At 42.9% G+C, this 20,853-nt stretch overlaps 1 protein-coding gene across 4 annotated transcripts in view; it reads right to left on the bottom strand.

Moving 5' to 3' along the window:
* Positions 1-18,087, bottom strand: part of LOC138764485 (uncharacterized) — a 153,982-nt gene extending 135,895 nt beyond the window's left edge. For 2 of the 4 annotated variants that reach the window (XM_069940472.1, XM_069940492.1), the window contains exons 1-3: positions 17,657-18,084; positions 9,388-9,423; positions 8,049-8,250 (exon numbers count right to left, since the gene is read on the bottom strand). In XM_069940472.1, the coding sequence (XP_069796573.1) occupies positions 8,049-8,162 (114 nt within the window). In that variant the 5' untranslated portion in view covers positions 8,163-8,250; positions 9,388-9,423; positions 17,657-18,084. Of the gene's footprint in view, positions 1-8,048; positions 8,251-9,387; positions 9,424-17,656 lie in introns of all 4 variants that reach the window. The other 2 variants (XM_069940503.1, XM_069940481.1) reach the window with 2 other exon arrangements.
* Positions 18,088-20,853: the final 2,766 nt, after the last annotated feature.

Below are 20,853 nucleotides of genomic sequence, written 5' to 3'. Positions count from 1 at the left end.
TGTGATACTGACCATCCCTAATCAGACTTACCTTTCCAAATTTACATAAATCCTAAGTAATTTTCTCACCATTTTGAATTCAGGTTTTCTAACCTGTAATTAGCTGCCCTGCTTAAATAAAGGAACAACATTAGAAACTAAGAGATGCAAGTATTTCCAGCAGGACCCTAAATTTCCCTTCCCTTGTCTCCCATCACAATCTAGAACATATCTCATCCATCTTAGGGATTTATTACTCATTATGTATTCTGAGACATCTAACACCTTAGTACTGACCTGCTCCAGATTATCTGCATACCCTTCCCTGAACACATTATCTTACACATCCTCTTGTTACGTGCTGAGAGGACCCCAAAGCCCAGCAGAAATAGATATTCACCAAGACAAATGGTTAGTTAAACAAAAGTTGTTTTTAATTATCTTTAAACATGAAAACAGAATCATACTTTAAATTATCATTAATGACTTAACTAACCTAACTTAGCCCCCTTCCAATTCTAAGCGCATGTGTACGTTATGTGTGTGTAAGCACTCATAATCCGTCTTCCAAATGGGTTTTTTCTACAAGCTTGCCAGCTTGTCCTATTCCAGTCCCAGCTGCTGCTGACTGAAGAACTGTAGAACCAATCTCTGTCTCTCTTGCCACATTCAGGTGGCCACAATACCCGACTGTAAAGCAGCCTATTGTACTCCTATGCGGCTGTCAGGTGGCCACCTGAATGTGGAGAACCCGGCCAGGAGGTTTACCTACCCAACCCTTCTCCTGTAGGAATAATATCCTGCTCCAAGATTCCCCCATTGCACCTGAAACAGCTCCAGCAAAGCTGCTAGCAGCTTTCAGGTGCCTAGCAGTGGGTTGGCTGTTGACAGTCAGCTGGCGACCTGCAGACAGCCACCCTCCCCGCTAGTGACAGCTATCCTCCCCTCTGGTGACAGCTACCCTCCCCGCTGCGGACAACTACCCTCCCTGCTGCGGACACCTACCCTCCCTGCTGCGGACATCTACCCTCCCTGCTGCTTGACAGTCCCCTGGCATGGGACTATGGGGTTGGGGCGGCGGACGAGGGAGTAGGGGTTGGGGCGGCTGGCAGGGGAGAGTCAGGCTTAAGCACGCACACAAAATCCTGCTAAATTTAAAAGTTGAGAGCTTTCGATAAGTCAGGATTCTCGGGGACGGCCACCCCAGCCCCGTACTCCCCCGACAGCCGCCCCAGCCCCATACTCTCCCACCAACCGCCCCCGCCCTGTACTCCCCCACCAGCCGCCCCAGCCATTCAGTGCTGCACCAGTTGGCTTCAGGCAGCGAGGAGGGGGCTGCAGGCAGCGGGGAGGGTAGGTGTCCGCACTGGGGAGGGGGTTGTCAGGCAGCGGGGAGGCAAGCTGTCACAAGGCTGCCCCTGCCCGGACTCAGGAGCTGGCATTTGCTCTGTGGTCCCTCTCTCTGCTTCAGACCTTTCAGGTGGCAGGACACCTCCTTCAGCGCTGCCACCTGAACGTCCTTTCACAGACATTTGCAGCCTGCTCTGGAGCCACATTCTCCGAGTGATTCCACCTGAAAGCAGCTTCTCGCTCTCTCTCTCTCTCTTTCTCTCTCTCTCTCTCTCTCTCTCTCTCTCTCTCTCTCTCTCTCTTTCTGAGAAATAGCCTGTTTGACTCCCTCTGCTTGCAAAACCACATGACCCTCCTGGAACAGCAAGTTCCACTGCAGGCAGTCTGTGGCTCTGTCAAGTTCTTTCATCTGCTGCCTTTTTGCAAACAACAATCCATTAGTGAAGTCTCTGGGGCACTCTCCAAAGCTTTTTCAAAGGCTCTGGATCTAACATGTCTAGCATGAGCAGTATTTTAAATAAGATCTGTTTTAAAGTGTTTGTATGTGACCTACTCTAAAAAACTGGCCCCAATTGATCTCCCAAAAACATATCTATATACAAAACAAACACAACATAATCTGTCACATTCTCCTTAGTGAATACAGATGAGAACTTTTCATTTATTGTTTCATTCAAATTGTCTGGCTCCATACATGTCTATCCTGTGATCCTTAAGGATCTTTCCCTACCTACTATAAATAGAATGTCACAGGACCTATACACAAGCCCTGGAACACCTGGACAGCAAAGATACATACATCAGGATTCTCTTTATCAACTCCATTTCAGCATTCCACACCATAATTCCCTCAGAACTAATCAACAACTCATCCACCTGGGCTTCAATACCACTCTTTGTAATGGATTCTGGATTTCCTTAGTTCAAGACCACAAACACCATCAGGATCGGAGTACCACAAGACTGCATTCTTAGCCACGTGCTCTACTCATTTTACACCTAGGACTGTGTGGCTCGGGACGACAATGAGACCATCTACAAATTCGCTGATGATCCCATGGTAGTGGGTTGTATAAAAAGAGGCGACAAGTCAACATTCAGGAGCGACATTGAAAACTTGGCTGAATGCTATACGAACAACAACCTTGCACTCAACGTCACCAAAACCAAGGAGCTAATTATTGACTTCAGGAAGGGAGAACCAGTGGTGTACAATCAAGTGATCATTGGCGGATCAGAGGTGGACAGGGTGAGCAAATTCAAATTCCTGGGAGTCACTATTTCGGAGGACCTTTCCTGTTCTCACTGCTGCCATCAGGAAAGAGTTATAGGTGGCACAAGACTCGCACCACCAGGTTCAAGAATAGGTGCTACCCTTCCTAAACAACAAACTCAATCAGAGAATCATTTAAGGATTCTCATTTTGGACATTATTTATTATTGAATATTTATTTTCTGTATTGAATGGCTTGTTTGCACTTTTTTTGTTCACATATTTCTCTTTTGCATACGTATCTTTTCTTGACTACAGTTATTTGCGGTACTGATAAGTAGCAATTCAACCTGGCCCACAGGAAGAAGAATCTCAGGGTTGTATATGATGTCATGTATGTGACAATACATCTGAACTTTGAACTCCTTAATCTTACTTTCTACAGATATATCATGGCACCTTTTTGGCCTCCTAACTTCTTTCTTGTGCTCTCCCACATTATATTCTTAAGAGACTTTCTTGATTCCGGTTGTCTATACCTGCCATATGTTTTCTATTTTTTCTGATCAAATCTTCAATATCCTTTATCAACTGTGGTTCCCTAATCTTGTCATCTTTACCTGTGACTTCTGATCAATCTTTGTGTTACAAACATAACAGGCAATACGAACGTCTGGACTTTTAGACAAGGGAAGAGTAACATTGCCAGTTTAACTCATTTATACTGATCGATTCCACTACTTTCTAGGATCCAGTGAACATACTACTGGTTTATTTCTTTTTTTTTCCAAACTTTATTTAACATTTTTCAAAATACTTATAAAAAAGTACATAGAATAAAAATCAAAAAAGAACTACAAATAGCCTGAACCCATCCACCCCCCCACCCTCAACAAACCCCGCAAGAGGAGCATTAAAAAAAACAGTGAAAAAAATATTCAATGATTTAAGATATTACTAAACCCATACATTTCAAATAAGGCGACCACATCTGAAAAAAAAATTATAATCATCATGTAAATTATATGTTATTTTTTTCCATATAAATACAAGATCTCAACTCATTATGCCAATGAGCTATATTCACTTCTACATCATCCTTCCAAGAAATCGCCACACATTTACACACTACAGCCAATGCTAGGTGAAAAAAAGCGATCTGAAACTTATCCAACACCAAATCATTAAATAGAGCAATATAACCCAACAAAATTTTTTTTCCGGATCTAATAAAAATTTAATCTTAAACAGTTTTTGAAGAAATTCTCTAATTTTTTTGGCCAAAATGGTTGAACCCTATCACAAAGCCAAACTGAATGTAAAAATGTTCCTATACAACATCCACATCTAAAACACAATTCCGAATTACTAAATCTATATTTCTTCAATTTCTCAGGGATCAGATACAACTGATGTAAAAAAATTATAATTACATTACATTAAGCAATTTAGTTACTCCATCATGGTATATAATCTCCCAGTCATCCTGATCAATGTCCCAAATTAAGTCTCCTTCCCATTTAATCCAAGATTTATCCAAATTTACTTACCCATAGTGTCTTGCAACAATGTATACATATCTGAAACCCTTACCTGATTAATGAAAAATCAAAAATTCAAATTTCGTTAACTTCCAAAATTATCTTTCACTAATGCTCTAACTTGATAATACACAAATAAAGAATTCGCTGAAATTCCAAATTTTACCCTAAGTTGATTAAAAGAAAGAAATTTACCTTCCTCAAAACAATTCTCCAACACTTTGATACCTTTAATATGCCATTTCTTTAAAAATCTATTATTCAACGAAAAAAGGATCAATTTATTTTGATATAAAGGAGTCTGAATTGATATTTTGCCTTTTGTACCTATAATAAGGTTCCTTTTATACCAAATCTCAGGGAAGCTATTTGGGTGGAATTGAGGAGTGGGGAAGGGGAAATTACAATTATAGGGGTGTATTATAGACCACCGAATGGGGAATGCGAATTAGAGGAACAAATTAGTAGGGAGATAGCAGATATTTGTAATAAGCACAGGGTAATGATTGTGGGGGATTTTAATTCCGATTATTGATTGGGAAACCCATTCCGTGAAAGGGCTGGATGGGTTGGAGTTTGTAAAATGTGTGCAGGATAGTTTTTATAGTACCAATTAGAGAGGGAGCTGTGTTGGATTTACTGTTGGGGAATGAGATGGGTCAGGTGACAGAGGTATGTGTGGGAGAGCACTTCGGGTCCAGTGATCATGGTGCCATTAGTTGCAAGGTAATTATGGAAAAGGATAGGTCTGGGCCCAGAGTTGAGGTTTTTGAGTGAGGAAAAGCTAGGTTTGAGGAGATGCAAAAGGATTTACAAGGGGTGGATTGGGACAATTTGTTTTCTGGGAAGGATGTAATAGAGAAATGGAGGGTCTTTTAAAGGAGAGATTTTAAGAGTATAAAATCTTTATAAACCTGTTAGGTTGAAAGGTAAGGTCAAAAGTTTGAGGAAGCCATAGTTCTCAAGGGATATTGGAAACTTGGTTCAAAAAAAGGAGTACTACAATAAACATAAGAAACAGGGAAAAAAGGAGATGTTTGGGTACTATATTGAATGTAAAAAGAATCTTAAGAAAGAAATTAGAAAAGCTAAAAGAAGGTATGAGGTGGCTATAGCAAGCAGGGTGAAAATAAATCCAAAGGGTTTCTACAAATATGTAAATAGCAAAAGGAAAGTGAGAGATAAAATTGCTCCAATAGAGAATCAGAAAGGACAAATGTGTGTGGAGGCAAAAGAAATGGGGGAGGTCTTGAACAATTTCTTTTCCTCAGTATTTACTGAGGAGAAGGATATTGAACTGTGTAGGGTAAAGGAAGCAAAAGGGGTAAATATGGAGACTATAGTGATTAAGAAAGAGGTAGTACTGGAGCTTTTGAAACATATAAAGGTGGATAAGTCTCCAGGTCCTGACAGGATTTTCCCCAGGACCTTGAGAAAAGTTAGTGAGGAAATAGCGGAGGCTCTGGCAGTGATTTTTCAAATGTCATTAGAGACGGGTATAGTGCCAGAGGATTGGCGTGTTGCGCATGTGGTTCCTTTCTTTAAAAAGGGTTCGAGGAACAAGCCTAGCAATTATCGGCCTGTAAGTTTGACATCTGTGGTAGTAAATTGATGGAAAGTGTTCTTAGAGATAGTATCTAAAAGTATATGGAGGGACAGGGTCTGATCAGAGACACTCAACATGGATTTGTGCGTGAAAAGTTGTGTTTGACCAATCTTGTTGAATTGTTTAAAGAGGTGACTAGGAATGTTGATGAGGGTAGAGCAGTGGATGTTGTCTATATGGACTTCAGTAAGGCCTTTGATAAGGTTCCACATAGGAGGTTAGTTAGGAAGGCTAGGTCTTTGGGTATTAATTTGGAGATAGTCAAATGGATTCAACAGTGGCTGGAAGGAAGGTACCAGAGAGTAGTAGTAGATAATTGTTTGTCAGGATGGAGGCCGGTGACAAGCGGTGTACCTCAGGGTTCGATATTGGGTCCATTGCTGTTTGTCATATATATTAATGATCTGGAGGATGGGGCAGTAAATTGGATTAGTAAATATGCAGATGATACTAAAATAGGGGGAATTGTAGATTATGAAGAGGGTTTTCAAAGATTGCAGAGGGATTTAAACTGCTTAGAGGAGTGGACAGAAAGATGGCAGATGGAGTTTAATGCTGATAAGTGTGAGGTGCTTAATTTTGGAAAGAATAATCAAAGCAAGACATAGGTGGTAAATGGGAGGGCATTGAGGAATGCAGTGGAGCAGAAATAATGGTGCATTGTTCCCTGAAGGTAGGAGCACATGTGGATAGGGTGGTGAAGAAGGCCTTTAGTATGTTTGCCTATATAAATCAGAGCATAGAATATAGGAGTTGGGAAGTAATGATGAAACTGTACAAGGCATTGGCAAGGCCAAATTTAAAGTACTGTCTGCAGTTCTGGTCACCGATTTATAGGAAGGATATTAACAAAATAGAGAGAGTGCAGAGAAGATTTACAAAAATGTTGCCTGGGTTTCAGCATCTGGATACAAGGAAAGATTGAGCAAATTAGGTCTTTATTCCTTGGAATGTAGAAGGGTGAGAGGGGATTTGATAGAGGGGTTTAAGATAATGAGAGGGATAGATAGAGTTGATGTGGAAAGGCTTTTCCCAGAGAGTAGGAGAGATGGATACAAGAGGTCATGGGTTGAGAGTTGACGGGCAAAGGTTCAGGAGTAACATGAGGGGGAACTTCTTTACTCAGAGAGTGGTTACTGTGTAGAATGGGGTTCCGGGAAAGGTGGTGGAGGCAGGGTCAATTTTGTCATTTAAGAAAGAGTTGGATAAGTATAAGGATGGGAGGGAGATGGAGGGATATGGGCAGAGTGCTGTTAAGTGGGATAAGAGGAGGGTACTTGGATCAGTGCAGACTAGAAGGGCAAAATTGACCTGTTTCTGTGCTGTAATTGTTATATGGTTATATAATGTTTTAAAATTGGTACATTATATGTCTGTAATAAAACAGGATTCCACATAAATATAAAATGATGCCATTCAATGTCTTTTAGTTCATTTTTCAGCCCTGGTATTTAAGAAACTTTTAACCGTATGCTCCTCTACAGAAGGTATGGTCAAACTCAAATGAAGATACTGCAGATGCTGAAACTTTGAAATAAAAACAAGATTGTAAATACTGAGCACGTCTGGCAGATTTTGTGGAAAGCGTTAACATTCCAAGTCAAAGTTCCTTCCCATAGTTTCAGCATTTTATTCTGTCTCTTGTTGTACTAGTCCATGAATTCTATTCATATCTACACCAGTGCAATCAGCTATCACAAACATCCTTTGTGTCCTCTCCACTCCTCCCTCTTCTCTGAAAATTTACACAGGTTTGATTTTTAAAAAAAAGTTTGGGTCATCAATCAATCAAGTAAAGTTTACGAAGCATTTACTATCTCTTCTTCAAATACCTACTCTCAGTTTATGGGTCTAAACCGGAGCTTCCTGGAGCCAACTATTTTCACTCCCTCAACCATTCCTAAGTGACATGTCTGTCCTCAGTCTCATTCATTGTCAAGATAAGGCCAAACAAAAACTTAAGGAACAGCACACCATATACCTCCTGGACAGCCATAAACCAATCGACATGAAGATTGATTTTTCTAATTTTAGGTAACCCCCACCCCATCTGATTCCACTTCATTACCTGCTCATGGACTGCTTTATTCTCTCTCCAGCTTTTCAGGTCACTCCCCTCCCCCCCAATGGTTATTCTCTTTACTCATCTCTCCACCTCTCACACCTTCTGTCCTATACTCTACCACCACTGGGCCCCTCCCCCAGCTTCAACATGTACATCATTTTACCTATTCTTAGTCTTGATAAAGGCTTTGGCTCAAAACACGGACAGACCATTTCTACCTATGGATGTAACCTGCCCTGCTAAGTTCTTCCATTAATTATTTGTTCATTCACTATTACCAGCTTTTTTTTTTACCATGCTTGAAGCGTAACTTCTTTTTGCAGCATGCTGACCACAAACTTTCAAGTTGACTTCTTTCTTCCTGCCCGATGCCTTGGCACCCGTGTAATTCTTCCGCACCAGTTCCATGGAGCACCAGGGAGAGGGAGTGGAAGTCGTTGATCCAATCCACTTCCAAAAGCAGATTTACTTCATGAAATTCATGTCTGCTGCCTCCCTATAAATTCAGTGTTAAAAAGAAATTCATCAGTGGTTCATAAAAAGGATGTACAACTGAAAATCATTGTCAGGTTTCCCTCTGGACGATTCTATGTCAATGTAAGCTCACACTCAATTTGACTTAAAATGTTGATTTAGAAAATTGGAGGTTAAACTCCCATTTTATTTTGTCCTTTTCCCCCAAAGATATACTTTATTTCATAAAACATACAGTAAAGACTCCCTGGATACGTCTTTATCTCCATTCAAAGTATCAGCTATCTAATACATTCATTCACAATGCATCAGAGTGAATGATCTTTTCTTCTTCAATAATGCATTCCTGAAGCACGAGAGAGGCTGTTACTCTGGACGCATCCTCCCAATAACCCAGCAGCAGAATACCTTCATCCCAGAACTATCATGATAGCTGTTGCAAGCTTCAGTGAGCCCTTCAGTAAGTGTTCCTGTTCTTGCCAGCATTTGCGCATGAATATCACCTTATACTGGCGGGCCACTTCAGAGTTGATGATCTGCTAGCAATAGTCAATCCCTCACAATTAATTCTCATGCTTTCCCACCTCTTGAAACTGAAGATCATAGATCTGCATGGGAACAAATCTCTCCAGGTCAAAATGCTCCATGTTTTTATCCATTCATGTTGATAGAAGTGGATTTGGGTATTTCTGACAAATAGCCCCCGAATGTAGACAGTTAAAGGCCAACCACATTGAGAGTCTGGAGACAATTAAAGACCAGTCTGAGTAGGGAAGGTATATTTTTTTACTGTAGGACATTAGTGAATTAACTCAATGAGTTTGAATGATAAGGGGATACTTTTGTGGTTATTGTAGATGCCAGGTTTGTTTAAATTCCAAATTTATTTTGTTGTTTGAAGTTATGTGGGATTCAAACTCAGGTTTCGAAATTGGCTGTCCAGAATTCTAATTTCCAGTCCACTGTCTTAAAAAGCCCAACTGACTTTACCATGAACAGAATTATCCCATGAAAATAAGTGAGGATGAAGTTGAACGCCAAGGTACACCCTTAGTAGTGATGGTCTGTTTATCGTTAGAGATTCTAAGGAAGGATATTTGCATCATGAAAAGTAAACATAAAATCAGACAAAGCTGGTGCATTCAAACAAGATACTTACACCACTGTTTATTTTCTTGTCATTGATGAGGAACTGCTGCAATTTAATCAATACACATTGACATTTAATTATTGCAAAGATAATATTTTGTTATCAGAGTTCACATGGCCTTCTGTCACTATTCAATCATTTCATTTCAAATCACCAGATTTGACATCCTCAAACAACTTTCTACTGACATTAGTTAGAATTTTTAGAAAGTAAATATTAGTCTGTTATTAAAAAAATGTTGATATTAATGGACACACAAGAGACAGCAGATGCTGGAATCTGGAGCAAAAAGTCCAGAAGGAATTCAGCCGGTCCAGTGGCATCACTGGGGGAAAAAGGTTGGTCCATGGTTCAGGTCAAAGCCCTCCATCAGGACAGAGAGTGGAGAGGGGAGACAGCCATTGTAATGAGGCCAGAATGGGAGGGGTTGAAGAGTGGCTGGTAGAGGATTGGTGAACAAGGGAGAAGTGAAGTGAGATGGGACTGATGGGGAAGGTGAGATTTAGAGTTGGGAGAGAGAGGCAGTTGATAGGCAGGTGCCATCAGAGGGAGAAAGAGACAAAAGAAAAATACTGGGATCAAATGGAGGAAGATGAGTCATAGAGGTGAAACTGGAGTCTGCAAGATGGAGGGTGATAAGATGAAAAAAAGGCTTCCTGTGCTGGAATCTGATACAGAGAGGTGATAATGGTGATTTAGTACGTATAACATAATCACATTCTTTATGTGTGTCCAAAACAACTTCCTCAATCAATATATTGAAGGTCCTGCTAGGGAGAGGGTGCAACACCGGCCTTCTTCTGGGGAACAAGATAGGACATGACTGAAGCACTTTGGATGCACTGTTCACAACTCTTAGTTTTAAAATAGATATGGAGAAAGACTGGTCATTAAGGTACAAACTGGGGCGAAGCTGATCTGGGCAGCTGAGGGGATGAACCCGTGGTAGAAGTTGATCATCTCCATGAACACCTGTTGTCCCTTGGTTGAGCTGGGCCTAGGAAACTTTTGGATGGCCTCCATTTTGCTGGGTAGTGGCATGGCTCCTTCCCTGTTTATCTTGGGGCCCACGAAGTTGATGGCCTCCACCTGAACTGGCATTTGGCTGGGTTGAACTCGCTCAGTCGAGGTTGCGGAGGTGCATCATGTGTTCTTGTTGGTTCCTGCTCACCACCAAGATGTCATCCAGGTATACGAAGGTGCCATCCAGGTCTCAGTCCACTGCGTCCATTAGTCGCTGGAAGGTCTGAGCAGCATTCTTCAGCCCGAACGGCATTTGGAGAAATTCGAACAGGCCGAACAGGGTGATGATGGCAATCTTGGGGATATCATGCGGTGCACCAGGATTTGATGATATCCCCGCACAAGGTCCACTTTGGAAAAGATTTTTGACCTGTGTAGGCCATTCGCAAAGTCCTGGATGTGCAGCATGGAGTATCGATCCGGTGTTGTGGCCATGTTGAGCTGGTTCCCTAATCTTGTCATCTTTACCTGTGACTTTTGATCGATCTTTGTGTCACAAACAGAATAGGTAATATGAACGTCTAGATGGTGGTAGTTGCTGCATGGCCTCCAGCCTCCAGTTGCTTTTGGCACCATATGCAAGGGAGAAGTCCATGGGCTGCCCGACCGCTGTACGAGTCCGAGCTCTTCTAGTTTCTTGAATTCTTTCTTCACCAACTGGAATGCCATATCAGGACTGCAGCTCCAGGACATCCCAGTCGCCACAGGTAACACCACCCTCCTGTGCAATGTGGCAACTGGTCAGGTCAGACCTATCATCCCGGCAGCTTGGAGATGGCAGGTTTTCGATTCCATTCACGGACTGGCTCACCCATCCATCAGGACCATGGTCCAGCTGGTGGCCAACAAATACATGTGACATGGATTGTGGAAACAGCACCACCCCAAGACCCCACCTCAGCACTTTGAGCCCGCAGAACGAATGTTTGACCACATCCCTGTGGATATCGTAGGACCTTTACCAGTATCTCAGGGTTTCCACTACCTGCTCATGATGGTTGACCACTTCACCAGGTGGCCAGAGGCAGTTCTGTTGGCAGAACTCATGCACCAGGGCCCTCACCTCATCCTGGGTGGCACGGTTCAGGTTACCAGCCCACATCACATCTGACAGAGGGGCCCAGTTCATCTCCAGCCTGTGATCTGACCTCACCAGCCTGTGGGATGCCCAGCTGCACCGCACAACAGCCTACCACCCACAGTCAAATGAGTTGGTGGAACATTTCCACAGGCACCTCAAGGCTGTGCTCATGACCAGACTCCAAGGACCTCACTGGGTAGATGAATTACCAAGGGCACTGTTGGGGATCTGCATGGCACCCAAGGAGGACCTCAGCACCTCTTTGGCTGAACTTGTCTACAGAGCTCCACTGGTGGTCCCAGGGATATTTGTACCGTCCCCAGGTGGACAGCAGGATGACTCAGCCGCTTTCCCCCGCAGACTGAGGGAAAGAGTCAGCAACCTGGCCCTGACTCTACCTTCCAGGCACGGACATGCGAGCACCACCATTCCCAGATCTACAGGACTGTGAGTATGTTTTCATTCGCAGGGGTCCACATTGTCCACCGCTGCAGAGGCAATACTAGGGTCCGATCCAGGTCATCGGTAACAACGGAGCCACGTTCAAGCTGGAGGTCAGAAGCAAGATGGAGGTCTTCACCACACACAGGTTAAAGCTGGCATACTTGGACCCGATATGCCCGATTGAGATACCAGCACCACACTGGAGAGGCAGGCCACCGAAGCCTGCAGAGACTCTGGTCACCAAGGACAATACCGCTGGTTCTGGTGAGGGGGGGGGGGGGGGGGGAGTCATGTGGCAGCACACCGCCACTGCGATCAAGCCAGCGCTTCGGGTGGCGACTGCCACTAAAAGCCAGCAGCCTATGCAACAGCACCGGCCCCAACAAGCAAACCAGTGGGCAGACGTCACGGCAGCTTAAAGGCCAGTGACCCCAAAATGGTCAGGGACAGTGCATGGGGAAGAAAGGATTGTTATGCAGAAAAGTACCCATGCACGGGAAAGCTGCTTTTGTTATGCGGACTGTGACGTGAGTAAAAGGGGGAAACGGCGGGAACACAGCGAGTATAAAAGTTGGGTCTGAGCCAAAACACAGACCTTAACCTGCTTACACTATGTCTTATTTCAACGAGTAGTGTGCAGTTATAATGTGATCATGTCCCTTTTATATACATATATATATATATGTATATCACATTAACTGTATTTGCCTCATTGACCTTCATTGTCACTTGATCAAAAAACCCAAACAAGTCCAAGTCTCCTTTATTTATTGTTCATACCATGCTCGCACAGTAAAGACGAGATAGCATTTCTCCAGGACCACGGAGCACATTTACCTAAATATAGGTTAGAATAGAAGTTAAACATTAAAATATTACGACGAATACAGTAAAAGTTGATGGTACCCTACCTATATCTGTTCTGGGAATTCAGGAGTCTGATGGCTTGGGGGGGGGGGAAAAAGCTGTTGCCCAATTTGGACATAAGGGCCCAAGTGCAACAGTACCTCCTACCAGATGGCAGAAGGGAGAACAGTTTACATGAGGGGTATATGGAGTCGTTCACAATGTTTATTGCCTTTTGTCTACATTGTGTGTTGTAGATGTCCTTCCTAGTAGGAAGAGAGCCCCCAGTAATCTTTTCCACGGAGTTCACTTTCCTCTGTAGTGTCTTGTGGTTCGAGGTGGTATAGCTTCCAAACCAGGTGGTGATGCAGTTGCACAGGATGCTCTCAATACATCCTCTGTAGAATGTAGTGAGGATGGAGGGTGGGAGATGAACTTTCCTCAGCTTTCACAGGAAGTAGAGGCACTGCTGGGCTTTCTTGGCTATGGATCTGGTGTTAAGGGGCTAGGTGAAACATGCTTTCCCTTTTAAAACATCTATAATCCACCTACGTTAAATAAGAAAGTCCCCATCATCTACAGTTGTCCAAATGATTACTAATCCTGCCCCTAATCATTGCAACTAAAATTTTCTCCACCAATGGAGTTAAATTAATTATAGCATGGATTTTGCGTTAGTCTCAATAATTTTTTTTTTTCTTCAGGGGTGGAACATTGCAATTTTTCGATTCTCTGGGATCACCCTTACAGACACAGACACAGTAGATTATGGAGACACAAGGGTCTTTCTAAGCTTTTTTTCCCTCACCTTGATGGTGGCTCTGGTCCAGTGGCAGCTCCTTGTGTGCCTTTACAGGGCAAATAGAGGAAAAACGTGTGCACTTGACAACGAAGGAATCTTTAAAGTGCGGATGCTGGAAGCTGGACCTGAAACATTGACCGTCTGGATGCTGACAGCTCATTGACTCCCTTCAGATTCTCTTTGCTCAGTCATGATTCAAGCATCTCCAGTTTTTGTTTTCCTCTGATCTGTAGGTTGAGTAGCGTATGTGGGGTGCAAAGAATTATTGACATTTCTTTCAGGTCTTAGCTTGATGTAGGGTTTTGACCGGACAGGTCGACAATTCCTTTCCTCCAGAGATATTGCCTGATTCACCTTCAGCAGGTTACTTTTTTTTCCCCCTGGAAGATTATGGTCAAGTCCTCTTTCGTCTCCCTCCGTAACCCATCTGGTGATCTGATGGTTGAATTGACCTCCCTGCCCTGAACTTAGAATGATCCATAGATTTTTGTCATTAATAGTTGCTTTGCTGCAGCATCAAAATACTGAAACCTCTTCCCAATAAAACTTGGCTGCAAATGCTCGCAGCAGTTCCAGAAGTGTCACTTTCTCTCTGGGATTTCAATTCAGGGCCCCTTTCCTCCTCTTACCACACTATCAATTGCCTTCAGTTGCTAAAACCATTAACCCCCCCTCCTCAAACAGCTCTGCTTCCCTTGGAAATTTTCCAAGTTTGATTGAATTGTCCCATATGCAAAGGGACCTTGTGCAGGAAAGCCTGAAGGTAGACTTGCAGGCTGAGACAGTGGTGAAGAAGGCAAATGCAATGCTGAGGTTCATTTCAAGAGGAATAGAATACAAGAGTGGGAATGTGATGTTGAGGCTTTATATGAAACTGGTGAGATCTCACCTGGAATATTGTGAGCAATTTCAAGCTCCTCATTAAGAAAAGATGTGCTGACATTGGAGAGGGTACAAAGGAGGTGCTGTAGGAGGATTCTGGGAATGAAAGGGTTACCATATGAGAAATGTTTGACAGCTCTTGACCTGTACTCATTGGAAGTTAGGAGAATGTAAAAGGCATGGCAGAATAGAAGTAGAAAGCTTGTTTCCCATGGTGGCAGAGTGTAGGACAAGAGGGCACAACTTCAGGATTGAAAGACATCCACTTAGAACAGAGATGCAGAGGAATTTCTTCAGCCAGTGAGTGATAAATCTGTGGAGTTTGTTGCCACAGGCAGTTGTGGAGGCCTGGTCATTGGGTGTATTTAAGACAGAAATTAATAGGCTCCTTTTTTCTGAATATTTTATTTAATATTCCAATACATGCAGTAACTACAATTCTTATAATAGTACACATATCAAAAAAAGAACAAATTTTCAGCCCACTCCAAAACCCCTCCCTCCCACCCAACCTCCCCCCCCCCAAAAAAATATACAAATAGAGAAAAAAATTATAGGCATAAAAAGAAAAGAGTAAGTAAAAAAAATCTTTGGATTGCAGACACAGAGAAAGAGAGAGAGAGAGAGAGAGAGAGAGAGAGATGTCCTGCAGTACAACTAATCAGTTGTAACATAAACATACAGAGGGATAGAAAGTAGATCACTACAAATTTAATCCCAATATTTGAATGTATGGGCGCCAGATTTGTAAAAACATAAGAGTATTTATTTCCTTGTTGATAGGTTGCTGATTAGCCAAGGCTTCAGAAGGTTATGAGGATGTGAGAGATGGGAAAACTGATTTAAAATTATGAACATGAAGGAAACTAAAATTCATACATCAGTTAATGGCTGTAACCAGTACAAACAGGATGAGCTTGGGGATTAGGATGCAGAAAGCAGAGTCAGCACGATTAACATAAGAATCTTCTAGTCTTTGTGACAAGAGCCACCATAAGACTAAGATAAGGAGTGGTAAGGAACAATAGAATGTAGGAAGTTGAGGTAGTCTGGATCAGATAAGGGTCTCCTAGCCCTGGACAGAAGTACCAAGTCCTACATATCTAATTAGCTAACCTTACACAGATTTATACATATTAAATTAGCCAACCCTAGACAGGATGAGCCAACTCTGCATACCAAGAGACTGTAGCCCCGAGAATCAGGAAGGTGTGAATAAAGACAATGGGGATAATGACATGAAGGGACACCGACAGGATACCCCCGGTCCTCCAAGTATACTGAAACTGCACGTAGACAGGAAGGATTGCCTAATGCCAAACCTCTCCAGCAGGAGGCAGAAGAATGTAAGGGGGAGGGTATTCCTATACTGAAATCAACTGTATAAAAGTTGGGTGAGCCTCAGTGTATGTGTGTATTCCCAGGGTAAGGGGAAGCACCCAACTTTGCATTGTTGTTGTAATAAATGTTCTTTGTTCTCAATTTTTGTCTCGAGCAATTTCTTTAAAGGTACTTCTATTTCTAACAAGGAGAAGGCTGGGCAGTGCGGGGGGGGGGGGATGAGTTGGAAAGTAGATCAGCTCATGGGTGAATGGCAGGGCAGACTCAATGTGCTGAATAGCCTATTTCTGCTCCTATGCTTCATGGTACCACATTTTGCCAACGGCGTCCATTCAAACTTCCGTGTCAATGACAAATTATCATTGCCAATGCCCTGAGATTGATAACCACGATTTATAAACCCATGACCCTTCCCCATATTGCAGATTAAAGATCTCCTGGTCCCACATTCGGCACTGAAAGTTTCCCAATAGGTCCATTGATAACCCAGGGAAACACGCGCACGTGTTCAGAGTCAAGTTGCAACACACGGAGGTTATCCGTGGTCCCTGTGCAAGGATGTTGCTATAGATAGAGAATTTGGGTTAAAAAGGGTTTAAGTTAAAATGTGATGATTAGTCATAAAAGGGGGCTAACCACTAGAGTTTAGCTGGAAAATGTTACAACAGACTTGCAACAAATTTAACTACAGAGAGACATGCAGGAGCCAAAGATTGATAAAGAGTGAAAAACAGAATTTGGTGTGAGCAGAGGTCATGAATGATCGTGGTGTGCGTGACTAACAGTAATCAGGATGATTCTGCAAAAACTAACCAATTAAAGCAGTGTAGTGGAGATGCCGAAGGACAAGCAAATTGTATAAAAAACAATGCACTGTATGTATCAGGGCTTGACTTGGCAAGAAGCCGGTTGAGTCCAACTCTGCAGACTTGTGAATAAAGCTTGTCGTGTCACCGATCTTAAAGAGACTCATTTGTGAGAATTTGTGTTTCTGACAGATGTCACGAATATTGATGCCACATGCCGCAAAAACTAGGGATGGGGTTCTCCCTCCTCAGATTCAAAGCACTGGACCTTTGCCCCCTTCTCCCCCTCGGTGAATCATCTCGGGCCGATGCGCAGTCAAACTGAATATAAAAATGTTGGAACTTACTGTGAGAAACAGAAGTACCTTCACAGATTTCGCTCGAGACAAAAATTGAGAACAAAGAACATGTGTGGTACAACAGTGCAAAGTTGGGTGCTTCCCCTTACCCTGGGAATACACACACATACTGGGGCTCACCCAACTTTTATACAGTTCATTTCAGTGTAGAGGTACCTTCCCCCCCCCCCCCCCCCCCCCAACCCCTTAACATTCTTCTGCCTCCTGGATTGGTTTGGCATTTGGTAATTCTGTCTGCCTACGGTGACTTGAAAGACCATGGGGTATCCTGTCTGGGGTCCCATCATGTCATTGTCCTTATTCATGAATCTGCTTTTGTCCTTATTCACACATCTCAACCCCCAGGACTAATTCTATGCAGAACTTGCTAATTCTTTCTATCACTATAAGACCCTTATTCTATTATACTTGCGGAACCCTTCCTCACACTCTTATCGGAATTCATCCCTACTCAGCACTTACTTAACTTACTCTAGTCTAGTCTAGTCTTCCTCATTGCTTTACTTCCTCTATTCTATTATCTCTCACGATGGAATATGGAGTGTCAGTCCCGTGTTGGCAAACCACTGACATAGAGAAGTTCCCTGCAAAACAAACGCACCAAGACAGTCGACATCGGATTTCACGTGTGTCCTTGGTCGGATCGGAATATCCAGCATGTGTTTTGGATTGATGCGTTTTACAGAGCAGTTACCTTGGGACATCGACCCCAGCGGCCCCCTGCGACGACCATCCACGACCGAGAAGTTGAGACGAGTTCCCCTCATCGAAGGACAGAGCAGGAACATGAACGTGCGCTCCCAGTCGGAGGGCCACTTCCCGGGAGAGAAGCGTCTGGGAATCCCCGCGACGCTGGGATCACATCGGAGCGGATCCCGAACTCGCTGCGGACAGCAGCGCGGACAAACTGTGGGGAGGAGGGGCAGACACGGTCGAAGAGTTTTTTTGTCTGTGAACTAGTCAGAAGGATCGCCATAGAAACCAAATCCACGCAGCGTGGACCGAAACGAAACCCCTCCTGCAGCCAGTAATGAAAAGGATACAGTCTGAGCCTTGAATTTCCAGCGGCCACTTGGTCCTGTTGCGATAGGTCTCATCCTTCCACTCTTAAAGGATTTTGGGTCCCCACCCATTCGTTTCGTTTACAAGTGGTGGACGATCAAGGTCGAGCAGGAGACGTGAGCCGACCTCCAATTGATCAAGGAGTGATTGGGCTGACACCGCGGGGATCTTCTCAACCACGGGAGCCTTTCCTCGCCGAACTTTCCATTCAACTCCGCTCTTTCTCCTTTGTTAGACATTCAGCAGGATAAGAGGCCCACGGTGGGAAGAAAGTGGAGCCCCCGGGGGTTGGGTTGGGGGGGGGGGGGGGGAAAGGGGAGCATGTTAGGGACAGCGCGGCATTCGGATCCCCCGGCTGCCCAGTTTAGAATCCTCTTTTCGTTCTGTGAGAGATGAGTAAAACTGATATAAAAATATAAAGATGAGGAAACTAATATAGATATATGGGTAAATGAATAAAGCCAGTATGAACAGGATAAGAAATGGATATTAGAATGTAGGAAGCAGTCAGTCTGAGTAAGATAAGAATCTTCTAATTCTTTAGACAGACAGCAAGTTCACCGAATGAGATAAGGATAGACAATAGTCTGAAGATAAGGGTCTCCTAGCCCCAGAATTACCAAGATCTGCATATGAAATTAGTAAGTATTAGCGCAAGTTCTGCATATGAAGAGGCTGTAGCCCGAAGGTGTAAATTAGAACAAAGACAGGTTTGTGAATGACAATGAGGATAATGACATGATGAGACACCGACTGGATACCCCCTGATCCTCCAAGTTCACAGAAACAGCACTAGGCAGGCAGGATTGCCTAATGCCTATCCAGGAGGCAGAAGAATGTAAGGGGGAGGGTATTCCTATACTGAAATAAACTATAAAAGTTGGGTGAGCCCCAGTGTATGTGTGTATTCCCAGGGTAAGGGGAAGCTCCCAACTTTGCATTGTTGTATAATAAATGTTCTTTGTTCTCAATTTTTGTCTCGAGCAATTTCTCTGAAGGTACTTCTGTTTCTAACAGTTCTGCATGCATTGCTTACATTGTATGAACGAGTCTTGTAAAGAGAAATGGATGGCACCAGTGTTCGCCAGAGACATAAAATACTTTTTAAAAAATCCCTGCAAATGCTGGAAATCTAAAACAAAAAACATAAAATGTTGAACATCAGGTCAGAGTTACTGTTTCACATCTCAAAATCCTGAAGTTATTTAAAATGTTCTTTGTCCTCACCCTGCTCTAATTTAATGGCATTGTACATCCCAGGAGGTAGAAACACCATCAAAGGCACACTTTCATTCTTCTTGTCTAAAAAGTTTTAATTAATTGTGTGCTTAATTATTTTTGTATTAACGGTGTGCACAAACACGAATTCTGCGGGTCGAGCAGCATCTAAGGTGGGAGAGAATTGTGGACATTCCGTGTGGCGACCCCGAATCAGGATGCAAGACCAAACTCGAATATTAAATCCAGACTGTACCGTTTAGTTCACCATATACCCCCATTAACTAAAAAAAACCCCACTCCCAATGATACTTCATTGATCAAGTGGTTGACCTGATTCTTTTCTCCACAAATGCTGCCCGGCTTTCTGGCGAGTGAATGGCCTGTTTTAATCATACATTGAAACTGTTCTATTTTGGGGATGTGATAAACGAATTCATAAACATTTTACCAGTTGCAGCCAGTTGGAATATTTAGAGAGATATAAAGACAAGCAGAAACCCCACTTGTTTAACTGACGAGTTTGGTGTTATTTATATATAAAAAAACACATTGTTGAAATCAAATAATCAACTAATTTAAATATCAATTATCCTCATGGAAATGTCATGAAGTAACATTACACAGCTAATGCACAATATGGAACTGGTGGACGAAGTATCGGCGGAGCATTTTAAACGATGTCCTAAGAGTGAATCAATTGTGAGCCCCTTTCACACTGCCAACCCACCAAAAAGGCGAGTAAACGACCCGGCTTGCAGTACGATGGGACCTCTCATCGCCGCTGTGGATTTACGACGGGAATGTCTGCACTCATAAGCAATTGGTACTGTGAGAGATGAATAAAACTAATATGAAAATATGAAAGATGAAGAAAACTAGTATGGATATATGTGTAATGAATAAAGCCAGTATGAATAGGATAAGAATATTAGAATGTAGGAAGTAAAGTTAGTCTGAATAAGATAAGGGTCTTCTAGCCTTTTAGACAGAATTAGCAAGTTCTGCATATAAGAATTAAGTTTGTAGCCCTGAGTCGGGAAGGTGTGAATAAGGACAATGACATGATGGGACACCGACAGGATACCCCCTGGTCCTCCAAGTTCACAGAAACAGCACGTAGGCAGACAGGATTGCCTAATGCCAAACTCATCCTGGAGGCAGGAGAATGTAAGGGGGAGGGTACTTCTATACTGAAATAAACTGTATAAAAGTTGGGTGAGCCCCAGTGTATGTGTGTATTCCCAGGGTAAGGGGAAAGCACCCAATTTTGCATTGTTGTATAATAAATGTTCTTTGTTCTCAATTTTTGTCTTGAGCAAATTCTGTGAAGGTACTTCTGTTTCTCACAGTACCCTGGACGATGGTTCAAATTACAACTACGATGCCAAAGAGCATTTTCTCAGTTGCTCCCCACGTTGAAATTACTTTCCATAACCAAGACCTCTCGACTCTAAACAGATAATCTTACAGTGAAACAGAAGTTGCAGACGCATAGTCTTCACGCACAAGTTGTTGCCACAAGGCCATACACAATCCAAAAAAAAAACCAGAACCGAAGCTTCCAGAAACATTCTTCCCTCCATTAATGGCATCTTTAAAAGGCAGTGC

Source organism: Narcine bancroftii, chromosome 1 (assembly GCF_036971445.1).
Source record: "Narcine bancroftii isolate sNarBan1 chromosome 1, sNarBan1.hap1, whole genome shotgun sequence".
Classification (NCBI taxonomy): domain Eukaryota; kingdom Metazoa; phylum Chordata; class Chondrichthyes; order Torpediniformes; family Narcinidae; genus Narcine; species Narcine bancroftii.
Note: the sequence above shows the minus strand (reverse complement) of the source record. Positions and strands in the feature narration are given on the sequence as shown.